This window comes from Xyrauchen texanus, chromosome 19, assembly GCF_025860055.1.
Source record: "Xyrauchen texanus isolate HMW12.3.18 chromosome 19, RBS_HiC_50CHRs, whole genome shotgun sequence".
NCBI classification, from domain to species: Eukaryota; Metazoa; Chordata; class Actinopteri; order Cypriniformes; family Catostomidae; genus Xyrauchen; species Xyrauchen texanus.
This window is the reverse complement of record NC_068294.1, coordinates 38345875-38370370: the sequence shown is the minus strand read 5'-3', so window position 1 is coordinate 38370370 and position 24496 is coordinate 38345875. Positions and strand designations below refer to the sequence as shown.

Below are 24496 nucleotides of genomic sequence, written 5' to 3'. Positions count from 1 at the left end.
ATTAAGATTGCAAACCTGACGTTGCGTTAACCATTAAAAATTGAATTTAAACCTAGTGTGTTATTTCATTTGTCTTTTCGAATTATATATGAATATGCAACTTCACCCTCTCTTTTCTCTAGCTCACTCTCTCTCTCTCTAGCATGTTATAAAAGAACACGCTAGGTTTAAATTACATTTTTAATGGTTGACACAACCTCTGGTTGGTAATCTTAAAGAACCATGCAGAGAGATGTGTTAATGCAGTTTGTCCCATATTTTAGTGTCTCTTGACCAAACAGCTGAGAACACTTCAGTATATTAGAATCAGTTTTGCATAGTAGTAGTGTGTGTAGTAAGTTGCATACTATTGGCTGTTGCTACATCGCACAGACACTACACTTGACGCAGGGGAAGGATAAGGGGAGAGTAATAACAATCAGCACGCTTACAGTTTTATGTCGACCTAAAACAGCTGGCATTTTAAAATATAAATAATGGTATGGAATTACACTGCATGTCATATTGCATTGCATGTGTGCTTGTTCTGAGCCTTGTCGAACTGACAGTGTGATAAACTATGGCACCTATTACAAAAGAACAATACAGGTTAAGTTAATGAAGTCAGTGAAATCACAATATAAAATGTAATCAAATTACTTGGTTTATTAAAATAGTCAATATAGAATTTCATGTTTATTTTCAGGTTCAGAGAATACAATGACACCAAAGATAGAGCAGCCAGTGTCAGCTCCAGACAGAGCAGCAAAAATCCATGAATGAGTCGATCATTAAGGACCTCATCATTTCATAAAGGGCCCCCTATCTTTGGTGGAGAATCCAAGCTTTAGGAGATTCATGACAGTTGTAGAAGAAAAATATTGCCCAGTGAGCATAGCACAGTGACTAGACATTTAAGTGAAATTGCAGCAGGCAAGGAGGACAATATAAAGTCCAGACTGGAGAAGACCGACTCTGTTTCTGTGACAGTTGACATATGGATTGACAAGACCATGCGTGACTTTTTGGGGGTGAAAGCCCATTTCATGGAGTTAGACTCGGAGATCAGTCCAACAGTCTCTTCTCTTAAGCTGTGACAGGTTCACTGGGTCTCATACAGGAGAAAGAATCAGTGATAAGTTTGAACAGATCTACAAAAAATGTTAAGTGAAACACAAGATTGATTATATCATCTGTGATGATGTGGCTTATATAAAGAAGGCATTCACTGTGTGTTTCCTGATGGTAGCCTTAACTGAGAGTGTGGAAGACGAGCTAGATAATCCAAGCCTATGGGAAGGGGTAAGAGAGAATGACCAAGTTGATGTGGAATCCATGCCGAAAAAAGTGCCTTCAGTGTTTTGCACACACACTTCAGCTAGATGTTCGTGATGGATTAAAAGAGAAAAATTTATTGAACCATGCAATGGCAAAGTTGACTATATTCTGCAGCCTTTTTCACCCATTCTGCGGGTTGAAGGAAGCGTTTGTGGCAGAATATGGAGGAAATCTAAGAATCTCTTCTGCCACGTCAGTCAGACGGAATTCCGTATTACATCTTGTGGAGGCAGTCACTCTACTAGATGGCCAAAAGCTCATCACTCTAGAAACCCAAGGGCATAAAGAACTGTGCCATTTACCCAGAGAAATGAGCCAGCTGAAGGAAATTGTTGACATGTTGGGACCGTTTCTTCAAGCCACTGACCTTACCCAAGGGGAATAATTGTTTACAATAAGTACACCTCTTCCCTGTGTTCAGTCCCTTAATAGTCACCTCACCAGGGAGTTAACTTCAGAGTTCACTTAAGCATTGTTTCAAGGGGATGCTTGTGAATGTCAGAATGGAGGAGTCAGCTCAGCGTCCAGGAGAACCCTTTGGAGAAACACTCTACATGTTATCTGCACTACTGGACCCTACCTTCTGCCTCTTCTGGCTTGACCACAATGTCCTAGAAGCCACAGATGTAAAGCAGGATGTGATTAATATAACCACAATTATATTACCAGATGGGCTAGTTTGAGTATTTCTGTAACTGTTGATCTCCTGGAATTTTCACACACAACAGTCTCTAGAATTTACTCAGAATGGTGCCAAAAACAAAAAACCTCCAGTGAGGGGCAGTTCTGTGGACAGAAATGCTTTGTTGATGAGAGAGGTCAACAGAGAATGGCCAGACTGGTTCGAACTGAAAAAGGCAATGGTAACTCATATAAATGCTCTATACAATTGTGGTGAGAAGAACAGCATCTCAGAAAGCTATTCTGAGAAATGGGTTGGTGCTGTTTTGGTGGCACGAGGAGGAACCTCCAGCTAAGGCTTCACAACTTTTAATGGGCTACCACAAGAAAAGGCAAAAAAAAGCACATAACCAGCAGTTGTATGACAGAACTCAATGCATACATCAAGACAGCATCTGACACAGATGAATTTGACTGCTTGAACTTCTGGAGAAGGCATAAGAAGGACTTCCCACGGCTTTATTATTTGGGCATGAGGGTCCTGGCAATACCTGCAACCTGTACACCAGTTGAGAGGGTATTCAGTCATGGAGGCCTTATCATGCACCCTAATTGCAGCACACTCACAGCAAAGACCTAGTCAAATTTTATATTTTTGAAGTGCAACGCTGTCTTTGAGTAGTCACTATACAGCTGAAACAGCAGTTTTGATGTAATGTAATGGGTAAATGGCGGAGCATGTGGTGAGTTGTGCGTTGATGCCGTGGAGAATAGCGTGAAGCCTCCACTCACGCTATGTCTCCGCGGTAATGCACTCAACATGCCAAGTGAGAAGATGCACAGATTGACGGTCTCAGACATTGGGAACTGAGATTCGTCCTCCGCCACCTGGATTGAGGCGAGTCACTACGCCACCACAAGGACATAGAGCGCATTGGGAATTGGGCATTCCAAATTGGGGAGAAAAGGGGAGGGGAAAAAAGTAATGAAAGATGTAAGAGATGTATCGTGACTTGAGACTCATGACAAAAGACTTGAGACTTGACTTGGACTCCTGGGTAAAAGACTTCAGACTTGACTCAGACTCCAGCTTAAAGACTTCAGACTTGATTCAGACTTCAGATGAAAGTCTTGTGAACATTTCTGAACGATGGTGGGTAAATTATGATTACATTTTAATTTTTAGTTGACTTTCTCCTTTAAAAATCATTATTTGCTTGACATAAATATAAACTGTGGGTTTTTTAAAGAACTTTAAACAACTTAACACCAATCCAACTACAGCTCGATCTGAACTGGCAAGGCTTGAATTATATATAAAGGTGGGATGTGCCAGCAAAGAGATTAGGAAACAAGTCCAAGTTCAAGGGCTTGTCTGAAAAGCATGGCGGAGACGGTTGCCGTGCATCAAAGCCATCCTGGCACATCTTGGGCTTCCCAGCACACTGGATGCAGCTGCTTAACTGAGGTCATTTTGGCAGTTGCCTCCCATCCCCCTACACCCATCCGTTCAAAATTCAGTTGTCCAATTATTGCTATCAGCTGCAGAGAAACTTCTCATTCATGCTTAATCATCAGAAGACTTTATACACGCTCATTTTCTTCCTCTCAATTTCCGTGCTTTGATTCTCCTCGGACTATTAATGCTGTAGTTTTTGAACTAGAGTAGGAGGAGAAGGGATAGATTTTAAACATTGTTCTTACTTTGAAGTTTTTATGATTATTTTCATCCTTAAATTACTTTGGTTAATTTCTTTGTTCTATGCTAAACATCTTGAAGTGCAGACCTAATCAAAATTCAAACTAAGGGTACATTTTCAGAATTAAATTTCTTACAATTTTAAATTATTCGCTATGGAAATCTTAGCACACAGTATACAAATGTGCATGTTTAATGATCCAATGTTTTCTCGGAGCAAAGGTTGATTTTTGTGTTCGTTCTGCAAAAATACTCATCAACCAATGAGATACAAGCTGGGTCATGTGTCAGGTACCATCATTCAGGATGTCGAGCTGTTGATATTTTTGGCCTCCAGGTATAAACAACTATATGATAATAAAGGCTAATTAAATATGAATATATATGTCGCTCAATGTAAAAAGGCCTCAAAGTTTAGCAACACAAAAATGACACAAACTGCAGTCGAAATCTCAAAAAAAAATTTGCAACTGAACTATTCACACCAAGTGGAAGGCAAAATCTCTGCTTGATTCAGCTTTCCTTTGTCCTAATTTATATACGAGTAAGATATTAAATCAGAGAGGATTATAAATTAGCACGCGTACTTTGACAAATATTATACACATTGTCCTTGTGTAATGCAATAATTAACAGGGCGAATTTTCTGGGTGTAGAATTTTCTACACCCAGTTATTTGTCTGGGGACTCAATAGGGCTGGATTTTATGCACACTTCAGCAGAGAACATGTTCATGTAGTCAGTAGTCTACAAGATGCACATGCAGGGGTCAGCATCACTAATGATTCACTGTATGCTACAAAACAATCAGTTCATTCACTGTCGAGGATGTTCTCGATTCCCGTAATTTAGCTCCATTGTCTTGCATTACATAGGGCTCATCTGAGAGGCAAATAAAAGGATCATTAACTTTGTCCAGCTAATATAAAACTCACCCTGAAAGAGGCACTCCACTCCATTTAGACTTGGCATTGCTTTAAATGGATGCTTTATTTCAGTCCCAAAATACCACACTGGTTTTACATTATCTTCCTTAAAGTTTAAGTTGGCTACACCCAGAGGGCAGAGTTGATCATTGTGCTATTTGAAGTTACGTGATTTGCTGTTTTGCGACAGTGTACCATCTCTGATGAATGCATTTACAGTAGGGTTCATGTCCTCAAAAAGTCTGTAAGGGGGCTGGTGAGATCACAAGACTGGCCCAGAGCCCCTCCTCATGTGGGCGGTTGGATCACACTGTGGAACGCAGCCAAATTAGGCCCAGATTAATTTGGCAATTGGCCAGTGTGCTCATTCAGCCCTCTAAACTTTACACACAACGGAACAAAGGTCCATCTACTGGACACTAAGACTGAGAAAAGGCCATCGAAAAACCCAAAATGTTCAGAGAGATAAGGATGAAGTATTTTAAGGATTTATTATGCAAATATGTACGATTTGGCCATTTCTGATTGGCTAAAACTGAGAAAGTTGCTGTTTATGGATATAAACTTTTGTCAGTGTAGATACCATATTTAATACAAAAAAAAGGGGCTGAGGGTATAGAAGTACATTCTGTTCAATTTGTCATATAAAATACCCAAAATAATCAAATACTGTACATTTGGACAATTTTAAGGATCTTTAAATTAAATATGACATCAACTCTGACTAAGGTTTATTAAAGACATTATTGTCTGCTGAATATCTGCTACACCAAAAAAATGTAATCCTGAATAGGAGATGTTGTTTTCAATATGAAGAAGTTAAAACAGCACAAAACACTCACCGATGACGATAAGGGTGTAGTTAATGTTGACACTGCCGAAGCCATTGGTGGCTTTGCAAATGAAAGTTCCAGCATCCTCTGCCTCCACCTCTGTGATACGCAGGGCTTGCTGGAGAACTCTGAAGCGCATCCAACCGCTGTGGATGTTCCGTCCATCTTTGGTCCACATAATGAGAGGTGGTGGGTCCCCTTCCACAGGACATTGAAGTTTCATGGTGCGTCCAATCCTCACAGTCTGCCGGTGGGCAATCTTCTCTGCTACACGTGGAGGACCTACAGAAGAACAGATTAGTAAACACAAGCTGTTAATACTTTTCATGATAGAGCACAAATGACAATCAAGTACAAATATAGCTTTCACACTCGAGTCCAAAATAAAATTTCCAAAATGTGCTAGATGGACATCTTAGTCCAATTTACATTAAATTGCACTTGATAATCAGAAGCAGTTGACTTTTCAATTTGCGTTCACATGAATCAAGCCCCCAAATCCTCTTTTTAAATGGACTTGAGTGATTCATTTTACTCTAATTGGCTTTTACTTTAAATGAGCTTTAATCTAAATTTATTCAAACTGGTCCCACCAAAAACCACTAGTGTGAAAGTGGAATACGATTGCCCATGCTCATGCTAGACTTGAGATTTTCGGTCCTAAATGTCTTCTACAGAAGTTTCTTTTTACATACTGGTTGTTGGACTCAAGTCCAAACATGCAAAACTAGGGCCTCAATGCTTTTAACCAAGACATTTGCTTTCCAAGAGATTAGGCTGAGCTTTAAAGCATATTGGCCTGGCTGAGCGGAACGAGGCTTCCCCATGCCCAATCACACAGCCATGCTTACTCCTGCTAAAAGACTGAAGGCAGGAAACTGATAGTGTCACTGTTTATGTCTGCGGGGAAATTGTAACCGCAGTCCCCTGTCAGCCAGCCACGTCTTACTGGCGTACTCTGCTACTTGACTGCAACGGCATTGTTTGTGCGCTTCTCATTTGGTGGCTTCTCCGATGTTAGAAAGGTCAGAGTCTGCAAATATTGTCCACACTCAAGGCTGCGTGAGTCACTCTAATGTCTGTTTAAGTAAGACTTATGCCAGATTAAATCCATTTAGCTGCCATATATCCAGGCTTACGAACATTTGTGGCGAAAAATTGGAGAAACAGATTTCCATATGCAGTCATATGCAATAAGTATATTGTTAGAGATCTTTGCTTAAAACCTCCCAAAAAACATATTTTCATGAGTTCCAAAATCATGGGTTCGATTCCCAGGGAAGACCCAAACTAACAAAATAATAAAATACATGCCTTGAATGTATTCTCAAAGAAAACTGATTTAGTCTTTTAAAAAGATAATTGATTCTTTTAGAAGTATTAATATATGAAAAATGTCTCATCATTTACTCACCCTCATGCCATCCAAGAGATGTATGGTTTTCTTTATTTTGCTGAACACAAACAAAGATATTTTAGAAGAATATTTCAGCTCTGTAGGTCCTCACAATGCAAGTGAATCAATTGAAGCTCCAAAAAGCACATAAAGGCAGCAAAAAAGAAATCCATACAACTCCAGTGGTTCTACATCTTCACATTATGAAAGGTTTGGGTGAAAAATAGATCATTATTGAAGTCCTTTTTTTACTATAATTTCTCCTCCCTGCTCAGAAGGTGGCGATAAGCATGAAGAATGTGAATCAGCCAAAAATAAATAAAAGAATGTGAAAGTGGAGATTTATAGTATATTGATCTGTTTCTCATCCACACTTATTATATCACTTTTCAAGACATAGATTTAACAACTAGTCAATGATGACAGAATTTACATTTTTGGGTGAACTATTCCTTTAAAAAAGCCATATCGCCTTTTTAAAAGACACCTGTCAGTTTTCTTCGAGAATGTGCATGTGCATTAGCTGGACAAGGCAAAAAAAAAAAAGATCAAGGCTTGATCTGAGCTAAAGCAGTCAATTTTTCATACGATTCATGTCAGATTTTATTAGGATTTGAAATATGTTATTTGCTCGTAATCTTGACCAACTTTGGAGATTGTTGCTATGTTAACAGACAATAATCGAATAAGCAATAATCACAATCAACATTTCTCTCGCTTGATCAGAGTGATTTTATTATCACTGAGGTTCTCGCAATGCATGATGGGATTGCCTTCCCTTAATAACTCTTAATGCTGTTATTTATATTTGAGAACTTCTACCTTGGTACATAACAAAAAGTTAACAAATTTATACATAGCATTATTGTTTCATTATTTTTGTCACATTTAAGCTTTTTAAAAATTTACAAATTGTAACATACATTTTTTACATGCATAAATATACTAATTTACATTGATATGTTGTGAAGTGCTAAAATGGAACTGTCTCTTTAAAAATAGCAGCAGTTCAATGAGCGTCTCACAGAAGTGTTTTGGTTGAGTGCATATTAATGAGAAAGGAGTCGAATGGCTTCTTTATCGAAATCTATGCTTCTGTAAGAGTGATATTGATTAAATGTTTATATTTTTGCTGCTTTTGATCAAGAGACATTATTCATAGACAAATGGATTGCATGGATCTCGTCTTAGGACACACATTACACAGAACAAGCCAACCAAACTTCTACTCTCAACACACAGTGAAAATATCTCGATACTGAACTTCTTCGCCATACTACGCAAACACAGTTGCTAATCACAGACATTTTTAGACATGAAGCGCATCATTTTGTGATTTACTTGCAATGTACAGGGTTGCACATAAAGTAAAAAATAGATCTTGGGATTTTAATAATTTATATCAGAATCGTTCAAAAGAAGAACATGATGAATCAGAAAATTTATATTTTTACACAGCCCTATTTAGAAGGCAGCATAATTATACTGCCTAGCTTTTGAAACAGCATATGGATAACTTTTCTGGAGCTTGCCTAGTGAGGCAGCTCACTAGGTTCTGTGCCTTTACATAATCAGAAAAGAAATGGTCACATCATTTATATGGCGATATACTGTATATCAGTTGCCTACGAACTGAAACACCAAACAAATTGTTTGATGTCAAATCAAAGGAGTTTTCTCATGAAAAATGTATCTGGTGCGTGGTTTACAATGTGCTGTGAAATGACGTGGTGCCCAGTGGGAAGGTTAGGGAGTAGCTGCAACAGGTATCAGGCCAGCTTGACAACAACACACTACTTTGTTTCACAGAGAGAAGCGGGTAGCTGACATTTTGATGGATTATAGTTGAAAGTGTGAAAAAGAAATTAGTCACAGGCAGGAGCTCGAAAGAGCCCTGTTCTCCTGCTCCAGTCCGAATGGCTTTCTCATCAGAGGCAAATTTTGAGTAAAACCTTCCTGGTGAGCCGTTCTCACAGATTGAAATCTCATTCACGTACAAGAATGTGCGCCCACTTTTTGAGCAGATTTATGGCCCTCTCGCTCTCAGCCTTCTGTTCGTGGGTCAGTCCTGAGGCCTCTCCTCCCCTCAGGAGCCCAGAGGCTGACGGCAGTGCACATTTCACAGATCAGAGGTGCACAGGAGAAAACAAAAGCCCTAAACGTTCACAAGCAATGCTGCGTTTGGCTTACAATTCTTCTCCCTTTTAACCAAAGACGGTGATGATTAATGCAAAAGCTTCCAAACAACTCAAAAAACAAAACAAAAAAAACATTCAGTGGATGCCAGGGCCAAGAAAGCGTTTTTTTTTAGTGCTTCAGTGTAACAGTTTTTATTGCACGAATAAATTAATGTGTACAAAACACAGTAACATGGATAGTTCACCTAAGCATGAAAATTCTGTCATCATTCACTCACCCTGATATTTTTCCAAACTCATTGTATGCATTTCTTTCTTCAGTGGAACAGAAAATTACTGTAGATGTTAAGCAGAATGTTAGCCTCAGTCACCATTCACTTTCATGGTATGGAAAAAATATGCAACGAAAGTGAATGGTGACTCAGGGTAACAATTACTAACCTAACCCTAACCTTCCTTTTTTGTTCCAGGGAAGAAAGAAAGTCATTTGGGTTTGGAACAACATTAGGTTGAATAAATTATGACATAATTTTTTTTTTTTTGCAGCACAATCCATTTAAAGCTGAAATGCGCATCAGTACCGTCAACAATCAGAATTGCAAAAAGTACTTGTTTTCAAACATGTTTCCCAAAAACTCCCCCTGTCCACCATTGATCGAAGAACAGATACTTGTAGTCCCGCCCTAAACTCACGCCATTGGTCGAGAGCAATGTTTTGATTGTGCCACGGAGCCACAGTGTTTACACTTTTCAGGGAAATTAACCTCCAAAATTATTTTACAAGCGAACATTATTTAAAAGTAAAAAGTGTTTTAACCAAATACATTACATACAGCTTTAAATAGCAAAGCCTTTGAGAAACTGTGCGTCTGTGTAAATATTGGGTGTGTTTGTGTGTGACTGAATTTGTGGGCAAAGAACTCTCTGAATGGGGGGAACAGCAGGTCAGACTCTTTAAAAGGCAATCTGTTTTCTCCATTCAACATAAATGCATTCCCTTCTGTTGCAGCCAAAAGCAGCACTATGCAATACGTCTCCTTTGCCTGTTGCACTGGGGATCTCTTTTCAAGCTGCAGTCGTCCATAACCCTCCTTCCCTTTTATGGCTTGCTGGCTTAAGGTAGTCCAACATGCACGCCTGGAATGTCCACTAATGACGGGAAAAAGACGGCCCAAGACTCATGTAAGAGGCCAATGTAAGTAGCATTCCATCATATACTCTCTTTAAACCCAAGTGCACTCTGCCAATGAGCATCTCCAGGGCCCTGTGGAGCCCTATCTGTGATTACGGCAAAGACAACTTTCCCTTTAGAGTCAAAATCAATCCTTGGGCCAACTACATAGGACCCTTTGGTGCAAAAAAAAAGTCCAATACATAATATTTTTGCTGGCTTTATTTGGGAAAAACATGAGGGATTTTGGAGTGCAGGAATGTGTGTACTTATAAAACATTTATCAACCTTCAGGAAGGAGCCAGTGATAGACTAAGATAACCCTCACCATGCCTTAACTTCCTCTGTCTTACAGGAGGATGTTGTGGAGCCATTACTGCGATATAAAATTACTCATATTGTTGAATAGTATTTTGGTCATATCGCCCATCCCTAATTTTTAATGTAGTTGTCCCAATCATGCTTTTGAAGTGGGACTACTTTTCTAGAGTTTTGCACCATTAAAAAGTGCTTTATGGATAGTAGTTATGCCACACCCATTTCTTGGTATCCTTGCACATATCATGTGATAACCAACTTTCAATAGTCATGACATGAGATTGGATTATAACTTTGCACAACTAAAGCTGTTAACACAAAGAAAGAAAGTACACTGTAAAATCCATTTGATCTGCGAGTGGGACTACTTTTGTATGTAGATGAACTCCTAGTTAAGTGTTAATGACAATTCCTGTGAGTTGAGTTTTGCATGATGAAATAGTGTTTTAGGAATATATTATATTAAATGTATTATTCCTTAGACCTATGGTGTGGTGACTTTTTTCATACAACAAAAATCATGGAGATCTGGTATCTTTGCGTTTACCAGGTTTACCAGCTTTAAATAGTCATGAAATGAATTGAAATACTGGATTATAACTTTGCACAGATAAAGATGGTAAGTCATTCTATCACACTAGTCTATTTTTACAATTGTTATGGTTGTGTGACAGTGTGAAAGATTCATAGTTCCTATTTGACACCTTTGATTTTAATGTACAATAAAAATGTATGGGGCAAAACTCCACCCACATGAATTATGTTAGTAACATTAACAATAGTTCATCCACCTCAAAAAATATTCCCATTTCAAAGAATGATTTAGACAAATACAGATAAAAAATTTTAATGAATAATTCAAGTGCTTAAACAAAAATATGAGCTTCACATTTCTGCTTATAAGCCCTCCGGTACACTTGCACCATACGCTTCCATTCTAACTTAAAGGGATAGTTCACCCAAAAATGAAAATTCTCTCATCATTTATTCATCCTCATGCCATCCCAGATGTGTATAACTATCTTCTGCTGAACACAAATTAAGATTTGTTGAAGAATTTCTCAGCTCTGTCCATACAATTCAAGTGAATGATGGCCAGAACTTTGAAGGTCCAAACTTTGCCTTCTGGGCCGGAAGGATAGTTTACAGGAAAAAAGGACTTCAATATTGACCTGTTTCTCACCCATACCCATCATATCACTTCTGAAGATATATATTTAACCACTGGAGTCATAGGGATTTATTTTATGCTGGCTACCATTCACTTGCATTGTAAGGACCTACAGAGCTGAGATAAGGGATCAAATTCCTGTCAAATTTATTGCGGTCACGGATCCAGAAATAACAAGAATGAATAAAAAATATATAAACACATTTCAAATATGCTCCTGCTAAAAAAAAATAAAATAAATTAAAGCAAAGTCATTCGAATTGCAAACAAAATCATGTTTTCCTTGTGTTCAGCAGAAGAAAGTTATACACATCTGGGATGTCACGAGGGTGAGGAAATCATGAGAATTTTTATTTTTGTAAATTTTTGTGAACAATTCCTTTAATTAAAGTGCCTAAAAAACTAAATTGCAACTACTTGTAACTAAATTTCATTTTTTTCCTACAAATCTATATTACTTTATGGAGTAATAACAGAGTTTAAGTTCTATACAACCCAGAATATTCCTTTAAATTAAATAAAATCTGTCAAATATCTGGCCTATATATAAAACAAAAACAATGATGTAAATCAAATGTATCAAATATACAGTGAAAGTTGGTCAGAGAACTTTTCCAAATAAAAAACTGGCATAACAGACTCCCAACCTCTAAACACAATCTCATTTCGCTACATCATTATATTCATTGAGGATGTTTGATTGCATTAAAATAGGAGTGCTTATGGTGAATTTACACCATCTTGAAGGATGGTTTATGGCTGGCTGAAAATGTAAACAAAGAATGTAAACCTACACCAGTTATGATTTATGGAGTGGTCTCCAAAAAGCTGTTGTTAGCCTTGAATCCATGCAAAGATTTCCCAAGGTGACACAATCGAGATGGAATTGTTCACTTCACTTGCATCCATGGGCACGTAACTTCCGCAATATTATTGCTTGAACAGGCAAGAACAAATCACCTAGCCATTTCTCATTACAATTGTTTTCTCAAAGTTCATCAATCAAGGAGTGAGGAGAATTTTGGACGAGTCATACATATTGCACATCAAAACTTTAAGTACAGGGAAGTTCATCCGGCAATCAACATCTAAATGGTCTATTTGGTGAGCTCCAGATTTTTAAAAACTGTTTACGGGAGCAGGCCAAGGGTGGAAAAGAGCCAACATTAGTCGGGTGAAATAAAAAACCTCTAAAACTTTTGCTGGATTCAGTACGGATCTCCCTCAGGGAATGCTGGAATGAGGGGCTTGTGGGATATCGCATGTTGAGACCATGAGGTTCTAAAAGCTAACAGCAACAAAAGAAAACATGTGATGAATGGTTAAAGCTTCACTAGTTATAAAGATATAATGTGCAATTCATCTCACAGAGACATTATATATAGTGGGGTTTAAAAGTCTAAGTCCACATTGAAAATGTGGGATTCAAAATCTAATTTAAACCAAAAAAATAAATATAAAGTTCTAGGATTCGAAAAAATTAAATGTAAAACAAAGAAACACTATAATGTAAAATGAGTAAGAAATATTTGAGATTTTGCACTATTTCTAGGTAACTACTTAAATGTAAGCAAAAGGTCAGATTTCTTTAATCCATTTAAGCAAAACACAAGATTCTCAAATCATACTGGCATAACATATCATCAGGTTTTGCACAAACTTGTGGAGTTCCTGCCAGCTTGTCCAGCCAGTGGTCTCATACTTTTAGACCCCACTGAATATTTGTACAATGTCAATACTTGAAAACAAAGAAAAATAGACTATAATCTAACAAGCTTTTATAAAGTCATGATAAAAACCCTAATCGTGAAAAAAGAAATTGTCTGGATCATTTTCTATTTCTTTAGGAACACAAATCTTCACTCTCTTTGAGGCTTATACGTTTCATTATCAGGTCCAGTTTCAAAATGAAACCAGAATTCAGCAACTCATGACTATTATCAATCAAAAGCAATCTATTTACACAAGTACAGTAACATACAAAAACCAGAATAAAAAAGGCTCATTGTCCTTTCAAGACCACATTTAGGCTTTATGATACTAAATCCACAACCAGTGAGGAATTTTCAGGTTGACCAGCATCACAAATATGCATATCTGATCAGTGTATTTACGTTTTCTTCTATAACCATTTCTTATATTTGCCTCTTATTCAAATATGTCGAATATGATGGTCAAAAGCTCAGGAATGCATAAAAATAAACAGTCAGAAGACACTATAAATCTCAGATATCAAAGACAGACCTTATGCTACACTGTAAAAATATTTTTTAAACGGTAAAACACTGTAAAAATGCTACAGTAAAATTTTGTAATTAGTTAATGGGTAGTTACATTAAAATATACTGTAAGATTTGTACATATATTTAAAAAGACAATACATGTAGTTTTACGGTAAAAGTTTGTAAAACAAAATTATGTAAAATATGATTTTTTTTTATAATTATCAGTAAAAATGTATATTATGTTTAACAAGAGAGTACATGTAAATTATTGTTAAAATTACGGTAAAAAACAATAATCGGGCATTACCAGAATTCCCAGCATGACCCAGTTTATTTCATTATATTTTATGGAAATGGTTATGTTTCTTCTTGTTTTTAATATCAGTTTTGTACTTTGGGGTGTTCTGTGTTATATTTGATATAGTTTACAGTACTTAATGTTTATTGCATAATTTTAATTTCACATGCGTTACCCTGATGGTGTTTAGTGTTTGTGTGAGTGACACGGAGCACTGTCTCTACATGTTTACTGTTCATTGCTCCTGAAGGGCCACTATTGATGACCTTCATGTCATCATGTGGTCTTCTGTAAATACTACTGTGATTAACAATACATTATAAAGTGAAAAGCAGATTTGAACAGTTTCAGAAGGTTAATATTTCAAGTTTATTATTTAATCATTAGGGCTGTATAAAAACATAAATAAATAAATATATATTCAGATAATTAAAGTGCATTACATTCTTGTGGCAGAAGAGTTCATCATTGATAGACGATACAAAAAACGGCTTTAGAATTCAATGTATTGTTTACTACCATATTATTGATCATAAGTCAATCATTGGCATACAGTTCACAGCAATCCATTACACAAGTGAATTTGTCAATCAGTTGGAGATTTATTATGAGGGCTTGTTTAAGGATCCGTCAATGAACAGCTGTGTCAGACATGCTTGTGTAGCGTCTCGGGTGCCTTACGTCATAAACATAAAATGTTTAGGTCACTGTGTAAAGTTAAATATAGTTTAATATTTACAACACATATTGAGATCCCTTAGTTCGGATGTGTGCTCCATCAAGTGTTTTGAACGCAAGAACGTAATGCGTGTCTGTGTTGTTCTGCTGCTCAAGGGTGTTTTTCTGTAAACTACGCATTGCCACGCAGCTGAAGTTTCACTTACTGCCCTCTGGAGTAAACAGGTGGTACTACAAGCTTGCATTTCTCAGGAATCTTCCATATTACGGTCCGGGGGCATTGCGATTAATGGCGTTTTTAACATGTTATTTTTTGTCAAATTAATCGCACTGAATTAACGTGTTAAATCGACAGCCCTATTAATAATATAAACAATGGTAAAATATACAGGCATCAAGATTACATACTGTAAACGTGGTTACTGTATGTTTACGTAGAATTTCTGGCAACCACAGCTGCCAGTTTTTAACAGAATTCTTTTTTAACAGTGTACTGTCTCACCAAGAATCCCCCTAGTGCCCTTTGTCTTTCTGTCATTGCCTGGGGTGACAAGTCAAAGTGATGTCATAGTAACATTTACACAGACCTCACTCCATTCAGACAAAAAGCAGTCATTTCCCCTGCTGTCAATAGGTCAATTGCAACCAATTGCAGGAGCATGACAGGTAACACTGTCCTGAGGCAAGGGGTGGGCTATGTTTACATAAGACATACTCACCAAAAAGACTTTTAAGAGCTCTGTACTTCAGTCTGTTAACTACAAGTACTACTACATTTCTAACAAAACCCCTCACCCTATTATTAAGTATTAAACTTTGTTGCATACTGTAACTCTCCAGACACGAATGATACCTCAATTTGTGTGCCTTGTCAAGAAAAGGTGTGCTATTGCTTCCCTAAGCAATTGGACTTGCTAAGTTCGCCTGGCGGATAAAAAACGAGCATTAAAATTTCCATTAACATACATTAAATGAGGGACCTGAACCATATCTAAACCAGAATATAATTGAAGTGAGTTCTTTTGACTTGAGCCAGTAAGCAACCAACTAGCAACCACTCAGAACACCGTAGCAATCCCCTAGCAATGCCCCAGCAACAACCCAAAACACCCTAGAAACCGCATAACACCTTAGGAACTGCATCACAATGTCGTGGCAACCACTCACAACACCATATTGTGGAGGTGAGTTTTTTTACAGGCAAGAACCACTCAAATGTTTTTCGAGAAAATGTAGAATGTTCCTTTAAGTAGGCCAAGTTTAGATGTATTTATATTCATTTTCAAGAAATCTGTATGTCACTAATTGAAAAAAGTGAAAGTTGCCAATACGTTGCACATAAAATCTCAAAAAAGGCTTTTTAAGTCTATGTGGAAGTTTCAAATAAATATTGACTCAAATATGTATTGAGTAATTGCATTAATGGAATGCATGGTAACACAGACCTCGTATCAATATACAGTGAGGAAAATAAGTATTTGAACACCCTTCTATTTTGCAAGTTCTCCCACTTGGAAATCATGGAGGGGTCTGAAATTGTCATCGTAGGTGCATGTCCACTGTGAGAGACATAATCTAAAAAAAAAAATCCAGAAATCACAATATATGATTTTTTAACTATTTATTTGTATGATACAGCTGCAAATAAGTATTTGAACACCTGTCTATCAGCTAGAATTCTGACCTTCAAAGACCTGTTAGTCTGCCTTTAAAATGTCCACCTCCACTCCATTTATTATCCTAAATTAGATGCACCTGTTTGAGGTCGTTAGCTGCATAAAGACACCTGTCCACCCCATACAATCAGTAAGAATCCAACTACTAATGGCCAAGACCAAAGAGCTGTCCAAAGACACTAGAGACAAAATTGTACACCTCCACAAGGCTGGAAAGGGCTACGGGGAAATTGCCAAGCAGCTTGGTGAAAAAAGGTCCACTGTTAGAGCAATCATTAGAAAATGGAAAAAGCTAAACATGACTGTCAATCTCCGTCGGACTGGGGCTCCATGCAAGATCTCACCTCGTGGGGTCTCAATGATCCTAAGAATGGTGAGAAATCAGCCCAGAACTACACGGGAGGAGCTGGTCAATGACCTGAAAAGAGCTGGGACCACCGTTTCCAAGGTTACTGTTGGTAATACACTAAGACGTCATGGTTTGAAATCATGCATGGCACGGAAGGTTCCCCTGCTTAAACCAGCACATGTCAAGGCCCGTCTTAAGTTTGCCAATGACCATTTGGATGATCCAGAGGAGTCATGGGAGAAAGTCATGTGGTCAGATGAGACCAAAATAGAACTTTTTGGTCATAATTTCACTAACCGTGTTTGGAGGAAGAAGAATGATGAGTACCATCCCAAGAACACCATCCCTACTGTGAAGCATGGGGGTGGTAGCATCATGCTTTGGGTGTGTTTTTCTGCACATGGGACAGGGCGATTGCACTGTATTAAGGAGAGGATGACCGGGGCCATGTATTGCGAGATTTTGGGGAACAACCTCCTTCCCTCAGTTAGAGCATTGAAGATGGGTCGAGGCTGGGTCTTCCAACATGACAATGACCCGAAGCACACAGCCAGGATAACCAAGGAGTGGCTCTGTAAGAAGCATATCAAGGTTCTGGCATGGCCTAGCCAGTCTCCAGACCTAAACCCAATAGAGAATCTTTGGAGGGAGCTCAAACTCCGTGTTTCTCAGCAACAGCCCAGAAACCTGACTGATCTAGAGAAGATCTGTGTGGAGGAGTGGGCCAAAATCCCTCCTGCAGTGTGTGCAAACCTGGTGAAAAACTACAGGAAACGTTTAATTCCAAACAAAGGCTACTGTACCAAATATTAACATTGATTTTCTCAGGTGTTCAAATACTTATTTGCAGCTGTATCATACAAATAAATAGTTAAAAAAAAATCATACATTGTGATTTCTGGATTTTGTTTTTTAGATTATGTCTCTCACAGTGGACATGCACCTACGATGACAATTTCAGACCCCTCAGATTTCTAAGTGGGAGAACTTGCAAAATAGCAGGGTGTTCAAATATTTATTTTCCTCACTGTAATTGCATGCAATCAATTGAAAAACATATATAGTTTAATATTAGAGAACATAATTGAAAACAGCTCTATCATGTATTCGGTTTTCCGATGGCAGGAAAAAACACCCTGTGAATGGCACTGGATCCCACAAACTGGAGTTGTGATTGAGTGAGTGGTTTAACTAATGAAGGGGCTTCAGCGGTGGGAAAAGAGAGGTTTGGCCAGCTCTCTTGTTCTGCCACTGCTCCTGACATGGCCTCAACAGAGACACACTTTTCTGGGAATCTCAGCACCAGAAGCCAGTAGGGTGTTGGGTGCTGACCGGATAATGTTGCCATGTTGACCAGTCAGCAGATTCCGCAGTCTTTAAAGTTCCCCTTTGCTGTTCTGTATTTGTGGGGAGGGGAATTGGAAACACAACATGAGTTCCATATTCCTTCTTGAAACATTTTCAAGATATTGATTTTGAAGTTACAAGCTAGTACAGTGCAAATGTTTGGGATCAGATATACAGTATGTATGCTTAAAAAAAATATTTTGTAGATTTTTTTACATTTTAACATTTACATTTAACAATTTAGAAGACGTTACAATTTACTAAATGAGGGACATCACAACAAGCTATTTGTTATATAAGACAACACTATCTGCAATGAAAGGAGATGTTCGGCAGAATGTTACCCTTACTCATCATGTAACATCTTTTTTCCATTCAATGAATGGTGACAGATCATCCAGACCTTGTTTTGTGTTCCATGGAAGAAAGAAAATCATACAGGTTTGGAATGATATGAAGTTGAATAATGATGACGGAATTGTAATTTTTGGGTGAACTTTCCTGTAACAAGGAGGAGGGCGGTGCCAGGCCGTGACTACGCATGCCCGGCCCTCAATCGGGCTAAATAGACAAGAAGAGGTATAAAGGCAGCCAGATGCGGCAGTTCGAGAGAGAGAGAGAGAGAGAGAGAGAGAGAGAGAGAGAGAGAACCACACACAGCTGTTGTGTGCGTTTGGGTCTTTATGTTTTATTTTTACATTAAATACTACTTTGTTCAGCCAGTTCCCGCCGCCTCCTTGTTACATATGCCTTTAATTAAAATGAGCTAATTAGTGATAGACCAATATATCAGCCAGGTCGATATATCTGCATTTATATCGGCCATCCTGCTCTCTTGAAAAACCTATGTCGTTCGACCAAAAGGGTTGATGCAACAGGGTTTACAACATCTTGTCACAACTTAATTTCATTGCGTGCAATCAATTAAAATTAGCAACATGGAAGTTTGCATTCCAATTGTGATACATAGAAATCCATGTATCACACGTGTGTTTGTGAACATTTAGTGCTGTGAACTACCCCCTTCAATTATAATGAGCTAACTTATAATAGACCGATATATCGTTCAGGCCGATTAATCTGCCGATGTTTGGCCATTTTGCGATTATACAATAAATTTGTAGAACATTTTGTCACAACTTAATTATATTGCGTGCAATCAATTAAAATTAGCAAAATGAAAGTTTGCGTTCCAATTGTGACGAATGGAAATTTATATCCAGATCAACATAGACAAGTTGATTTGCACATTCATTTTTAATCCAACATCCTTCGTCCATGTAGTTTATTTAATTAAGTCCACTTTTAAATTATTAAAATATGGTTGTCCTATTCCTTATTGCATGCCTGTAAAAAAACAAACAATTGCAAATGTTTGGTATAAAAAATGTAAAACTGTAAAATTACACACTATACGTTGTGTAGTGTTGACCCGAATTCGAATCCTGTTCAGTCCTTTTCACTTTTATTGTATAGTAGAATTAACTAAATTAATGTAACCTCTTCAACATGAATACAAATCTGTTAAAAAACTTTTTTGTAAAGGCTTAATTTAAAAAAAAAAAAAAAATTCTCACTTTAACTTCAATGAACATTTTTCCTTTTTCAGTGTAATTTCTGTTGGTAAAAGCTGGGCACATCTGTAATTGTAATAGTAAAAAAATAAAATAAAATCACCATTTCAAAGAAACAGTGGGCCAGACCTCAAATGGACGTACTCCAGACATGTTTAAAACGCTCAGTTCTGAAAAACTTAACAGCCACAGGTTCATTGTAAACAAAGCACGGTCTGTCCTCCCAAATTAACCCCAGATCATGTTCATTTCAAACGGCACCTGTCTTTTTGGTATTAATGAATTGAAGAACAAAATATTGCAATAAAATCTGAAAAACAAAGTGCTGAAAAGCTATGAAAAAGAACACATTTCAAAGACATTGTTTTAGCACGCCAACATGCAAAGAACCTGGAGTGGAGCTTAAAATCCACAACATACTTCCAGTGGTTATGAAGACTGTTACTGGGAACTCAATAGAAGAAACATAAGCCTGGATGACAATTATCCAGATGTACTGGACGTGAAAGGGCAGCCTGAAAAAAATACAGCAGGAGCAGAGAATTCCCAGGGTTGCGACCTCGGTCGGGAAACAAAGGAAAAGAAAGCTTCTTATTGCATGCTGGCAAAAAACATTGAAGTTGTGTTTAAGGCCACAACTTCCAATTACACGTGGCTGCCGTGGGGGCTTTATGTTTCACAGGGAGAGATCGAAATGACCACCTCTGTGTGCCAATGGCTAGATTTATGTTTGGATTAGGGGTTAATTTAGGAAAAATATATATTTTTTTTTCTCTATGCGAAGTTGCACGTATTGCATGAGCCAACTCGTACGCTTTCTTAATATTTGCCATCTCGTACTATTATTACGACATGAGATCGGGTTGATTTGGAACAAACCAATGAAATTTTCCTCGTCAGTGCTGTTTATAATGTCAAGGCTGTTTAGCCATTTGAGATGTTTGGCTTCCTTCAAAGTAAATGTAGTTACAATATACAAAAGTTAATGTAGAAAAATCTGTGTAATGCTTCTAATGGGTCACATAAGTTTTGTGATCTGCACCGCAATATCGAGTTAAGCCTGGTTTGATGTAGCAAGTGATCAGATCTGTGAAATCCTATCTCTGGAGCACGAATAATGCTAAAGCATGAATAATGAGGCAAGCCCATCTAATGTGCACACTCCAGAGAAAGGAGTGCAGAGTTGTTCTGTTATGACTCGTGCCGAACTCGTGCAAAAACCAGGCTTCAATCATGCCGTGCAAAAGACATGCCTGCACTTCAGACGAGAAGAATATTTAGTGCTTATAAAGCATCGAATGCAATACTGTATGTAAAATATTGTATTTGCTTCGGTGGCCTGACATTCACTGAATTTTCAATGCAGGAAAATTCCTGAAAGTGTCACCCAGCAAAGTGGCAAGTGAAAATGGCGGCGTTACCCACCACTGCCGATTTCTACCCATATTTGGCGGGTGGGCACATATTCGTGTCAAGTCCTGGCCGTAGGTCATACACCGCTTATCAGTGCCAAAGAAACAGACTTATGTTAGGCAAACAGGCCCCACTAGTCACACATGCTAGTATGTGCTCTTTGGCAGGGCAGAGTGGGCTAATTCCATTTTACCGCTCAGACAAATAGCTCATAGAGGCAAGGAATGCAGGGCATGAGTATATAAGATATCCGCCCCTTCCCTCCCTCACCCTCCGACAACAAAGAGGAAAAACAGGGCTATAAACAGTCAATGCGCGATGGCATCTGCAATTTGTGTCTTTCCACAGGACAACTGGTGGCAATCGCAGACTGAAATGTTATGAGATGTTCAATACCTAATGATGCCAGTCTGACAATCCAGTGAGATTAAATCTGATTTCAAATCACCAGATGATAAATTAGTTACATAAGTTGCTGGTATGATATTGCTGTGCAAAAACAACATCAACTGGGATGCAAGAGCTACAACTGGGTTTGGACTGTGGTTTGTGGTTGGGGTACAGGTCAAGGAATTTTAAGAGAAACATCTGACACCAAGTTAATACTAAAACAAAACATAACTGAGATCTCCAATAAGTCTATTGAGTTTTATAAGAGAAACATCTGAGCATTACAATGTTCCTCTGGGAAAAAAACCAGTACAAGGCCGACTTGATATTGAAACCAAAAAAACCTGCGTAGGGGAAACTATTAACTGTATGTGTTGCAGAGCCGAATGGCCGATGTCTTTGTAGCTAATATTTAACTGCAGCGGCCTCCAGCTGCCTGATAACACCCAAGACGAGCCTGTCTGATCACACTTCTTTGCCTTATCTGTACTCAGGGCACTAACCCCACTCCAGATAGCTGGCCAGCACCTGGAGCACCTCACCTTGGTAATCAACGTTCTATATGTGTTAACTTGGAGCCCAGTTTTTGCTCTACAAAACAAAATACAGGTTGATGGCAAGACTCTAATTTATAAAGCAAGGCAAAATCCTTTTTGTAGCCAAAGTTAGTGTAAATACATATAGCAACATTTAACACTTTCACACAACATTTTGCATACATTTTAGCTCTGGGTTAATTATGAACTCCTACAAAGAACAGGAGATTAGGAACAACAACTAAACTTAAAAAGTTGTCATATTAAAGAAATAGTTCACCCAAAAATGAAAATGTTCACATAATTTACTCACCTTCATGCTTTGCAAGTCAAACTTTTAAGACATTCTTTCTTCTGTGAAACATAAAAGGAGATGATAGGCAGAATGTTGGACTTCTCCTTTTGTGTTTCATGGAAGAAAGAAAGTCATATTTGTTTGGAACAACAATGACAACATAATTTTTATTTTAAGGAGAACTAGGGATGTCCCGATACCAATTTGTGGACGAGTACGAGTACTGATACTTCCATTTCGGTTCTCACCCATACCTGCTTCTTTTTTCTTTTCTTTCAACAGTTTATTTACATTTTACCATCAAAATAGGGGTCTAAATAAATAAATAATTATAACTAATCAAATGAAAACAGAACATTTAATTTTCAACATAATGCTGTATTTTATCAAACGATGAGCTTTTATACAGTACACTGGAGTTATTGTTGTCAAATAAAGTGCTGCACAACAGAGCAACACAGATGTGAGATATTGTTTAAATATATGGTAATTATTATTGATTTATTATTATTATTAGTAGTAGTAGTAGTAGTAGTAGCAGCAGTAGTATTACAGTAAATATTATATGACTATATACAGTAGTGATATACTGTATTTCTTTCATAATTTTACATTTAAATTGAGCTTTTATTTTGGCGGTAACTTTTATTTTGGAGTGAAGCCCTTTCCGTTTCTGTGTTTTATTTATTTTTTGATGCCAGCTTCACACCTTCAGAAAAGCAGGTCTCTACATGACCCAGTGTGATTATTAAACCACAAAAGACTGATGTTTCATTAAATAAATATGTAGTCTGTATGTGCTGCACACTGCATAGTAAATTAGCGCTCTGCACGCTGTCATCTGCTATAAACGGATCGCGAGATGCTCATGATGGTGTTTTAGAGCTCCTTGGTATGAGCAGCCAGCTTCACATTTACATTCAAAACATTCTTAAAACAAGATCTATTTACTTTGAAGTGTGACAAAACACAATTTTAATTTGTGCGATGTTTATGTTATTACATTTGTATGTCAGATGGTAGCAGTTTTTGGTATCGGAGCATTTTAGCACAAGCACAAGTAAATGAGCGCAGTAGCGGATACAATTCCAATACCAGTATCGAATCGGGACATCCCTAAGGAGGATAAATGTAAATGTAAAGATTTCAAAAAGTTAAATGACCACTATGAATGACAAGTATTTCTAAAACAAGAAGACCAAAGATGGAGAATGTGATTCTCCTCAAAAACTATCTTCATTAGAAAAGCTGGAGTCTCGGGCATCTCCCTTGAGTCTCTCCACACTTGACTCATCCTGCCTCTCGCATTCCACACCATGTCTCAGCCATGACTAACTTGATTTTTTTCTCTGTAGGTCTCCATCAAAAAACATTTAGTCTATAAGAAATCACATAAAACACCTTGCACAAAGTTGACCCAATACTGATACAATACATCCAATACTGAGATATGAGCCTAATGTGGACTGGTTCTTTCATAGATGCAACCAGGCATTTGTTTGCAGAGGTAGTGAGATGCACAAGAGGAAGGAAGTTGTAGAAGATTCCTCTTTAAGCGCTTGTACTTTGAGCGAAAGAGCACCGGATCGATGCTTGGGCCATATGCTAAATGCATGTGCTTAATGCAAGCTAATGCTTAATGCTAATAGTTAATCATTATCAGGTTTAAAGAAAGGACCAATGATTGTGGTGGATGCATTAATGCCATTTTTGGTTAAGCACTCTTGACATGCGTTACAAACAATTACTTTCTTACTCAGTATTTTTGGCTTGTTTTCCAGTAAAACAAGATACATTTACTCGAGAAAATGACATAAGATATCATAAGTCTAGTTTTCAGAGAAATCTTGTGAGGATTAGTCACCGATCTATATATATACTGTAGATCAGTGGGTTTAATGCTTAAAACAAAGAGCATTAAAAAGAGCATTTCCCTCTGGATTAGATTAGGTTTATTTTTCCTGCCCTGACTGACAAATAGTTTTTTTCTAGTTTAAAAGCTAATGTGTATCTTTTATTTTTTTACATTTTCCAGCTTAATATATAGAGACAACCATTCGTACATTGATTTCACCAAAAACTGTAACACTGTGCTCTGTGGTGCTATCTAAACATTAATTTGTTT

The 24496-nt window shown here is 37.7% G+C and overlaps 1 protein-coding gene across 1 annotated transcript in view; it reads right to left on the bottom strand.

Annotated features, from left to right (window-relative positions):
* Window positions 1-24496, bottom strand: part of LOC127659551 (fibroblast growth factor receptor-like 1) — a 102314-nt gene that overhangs the window by 53039 nt on the left and 24779 nt on the right. The window contains exon 3 of the mRNA XM_052149411.1: window positions 5406-5678. Within this exon, the coding sequence (XP_052005371.1) occupies window positions 5406-5678 (273 nt within the window). The remainder of the gene's footprint in view (window positions 1-5405; window positions 5679-24496) is intronic.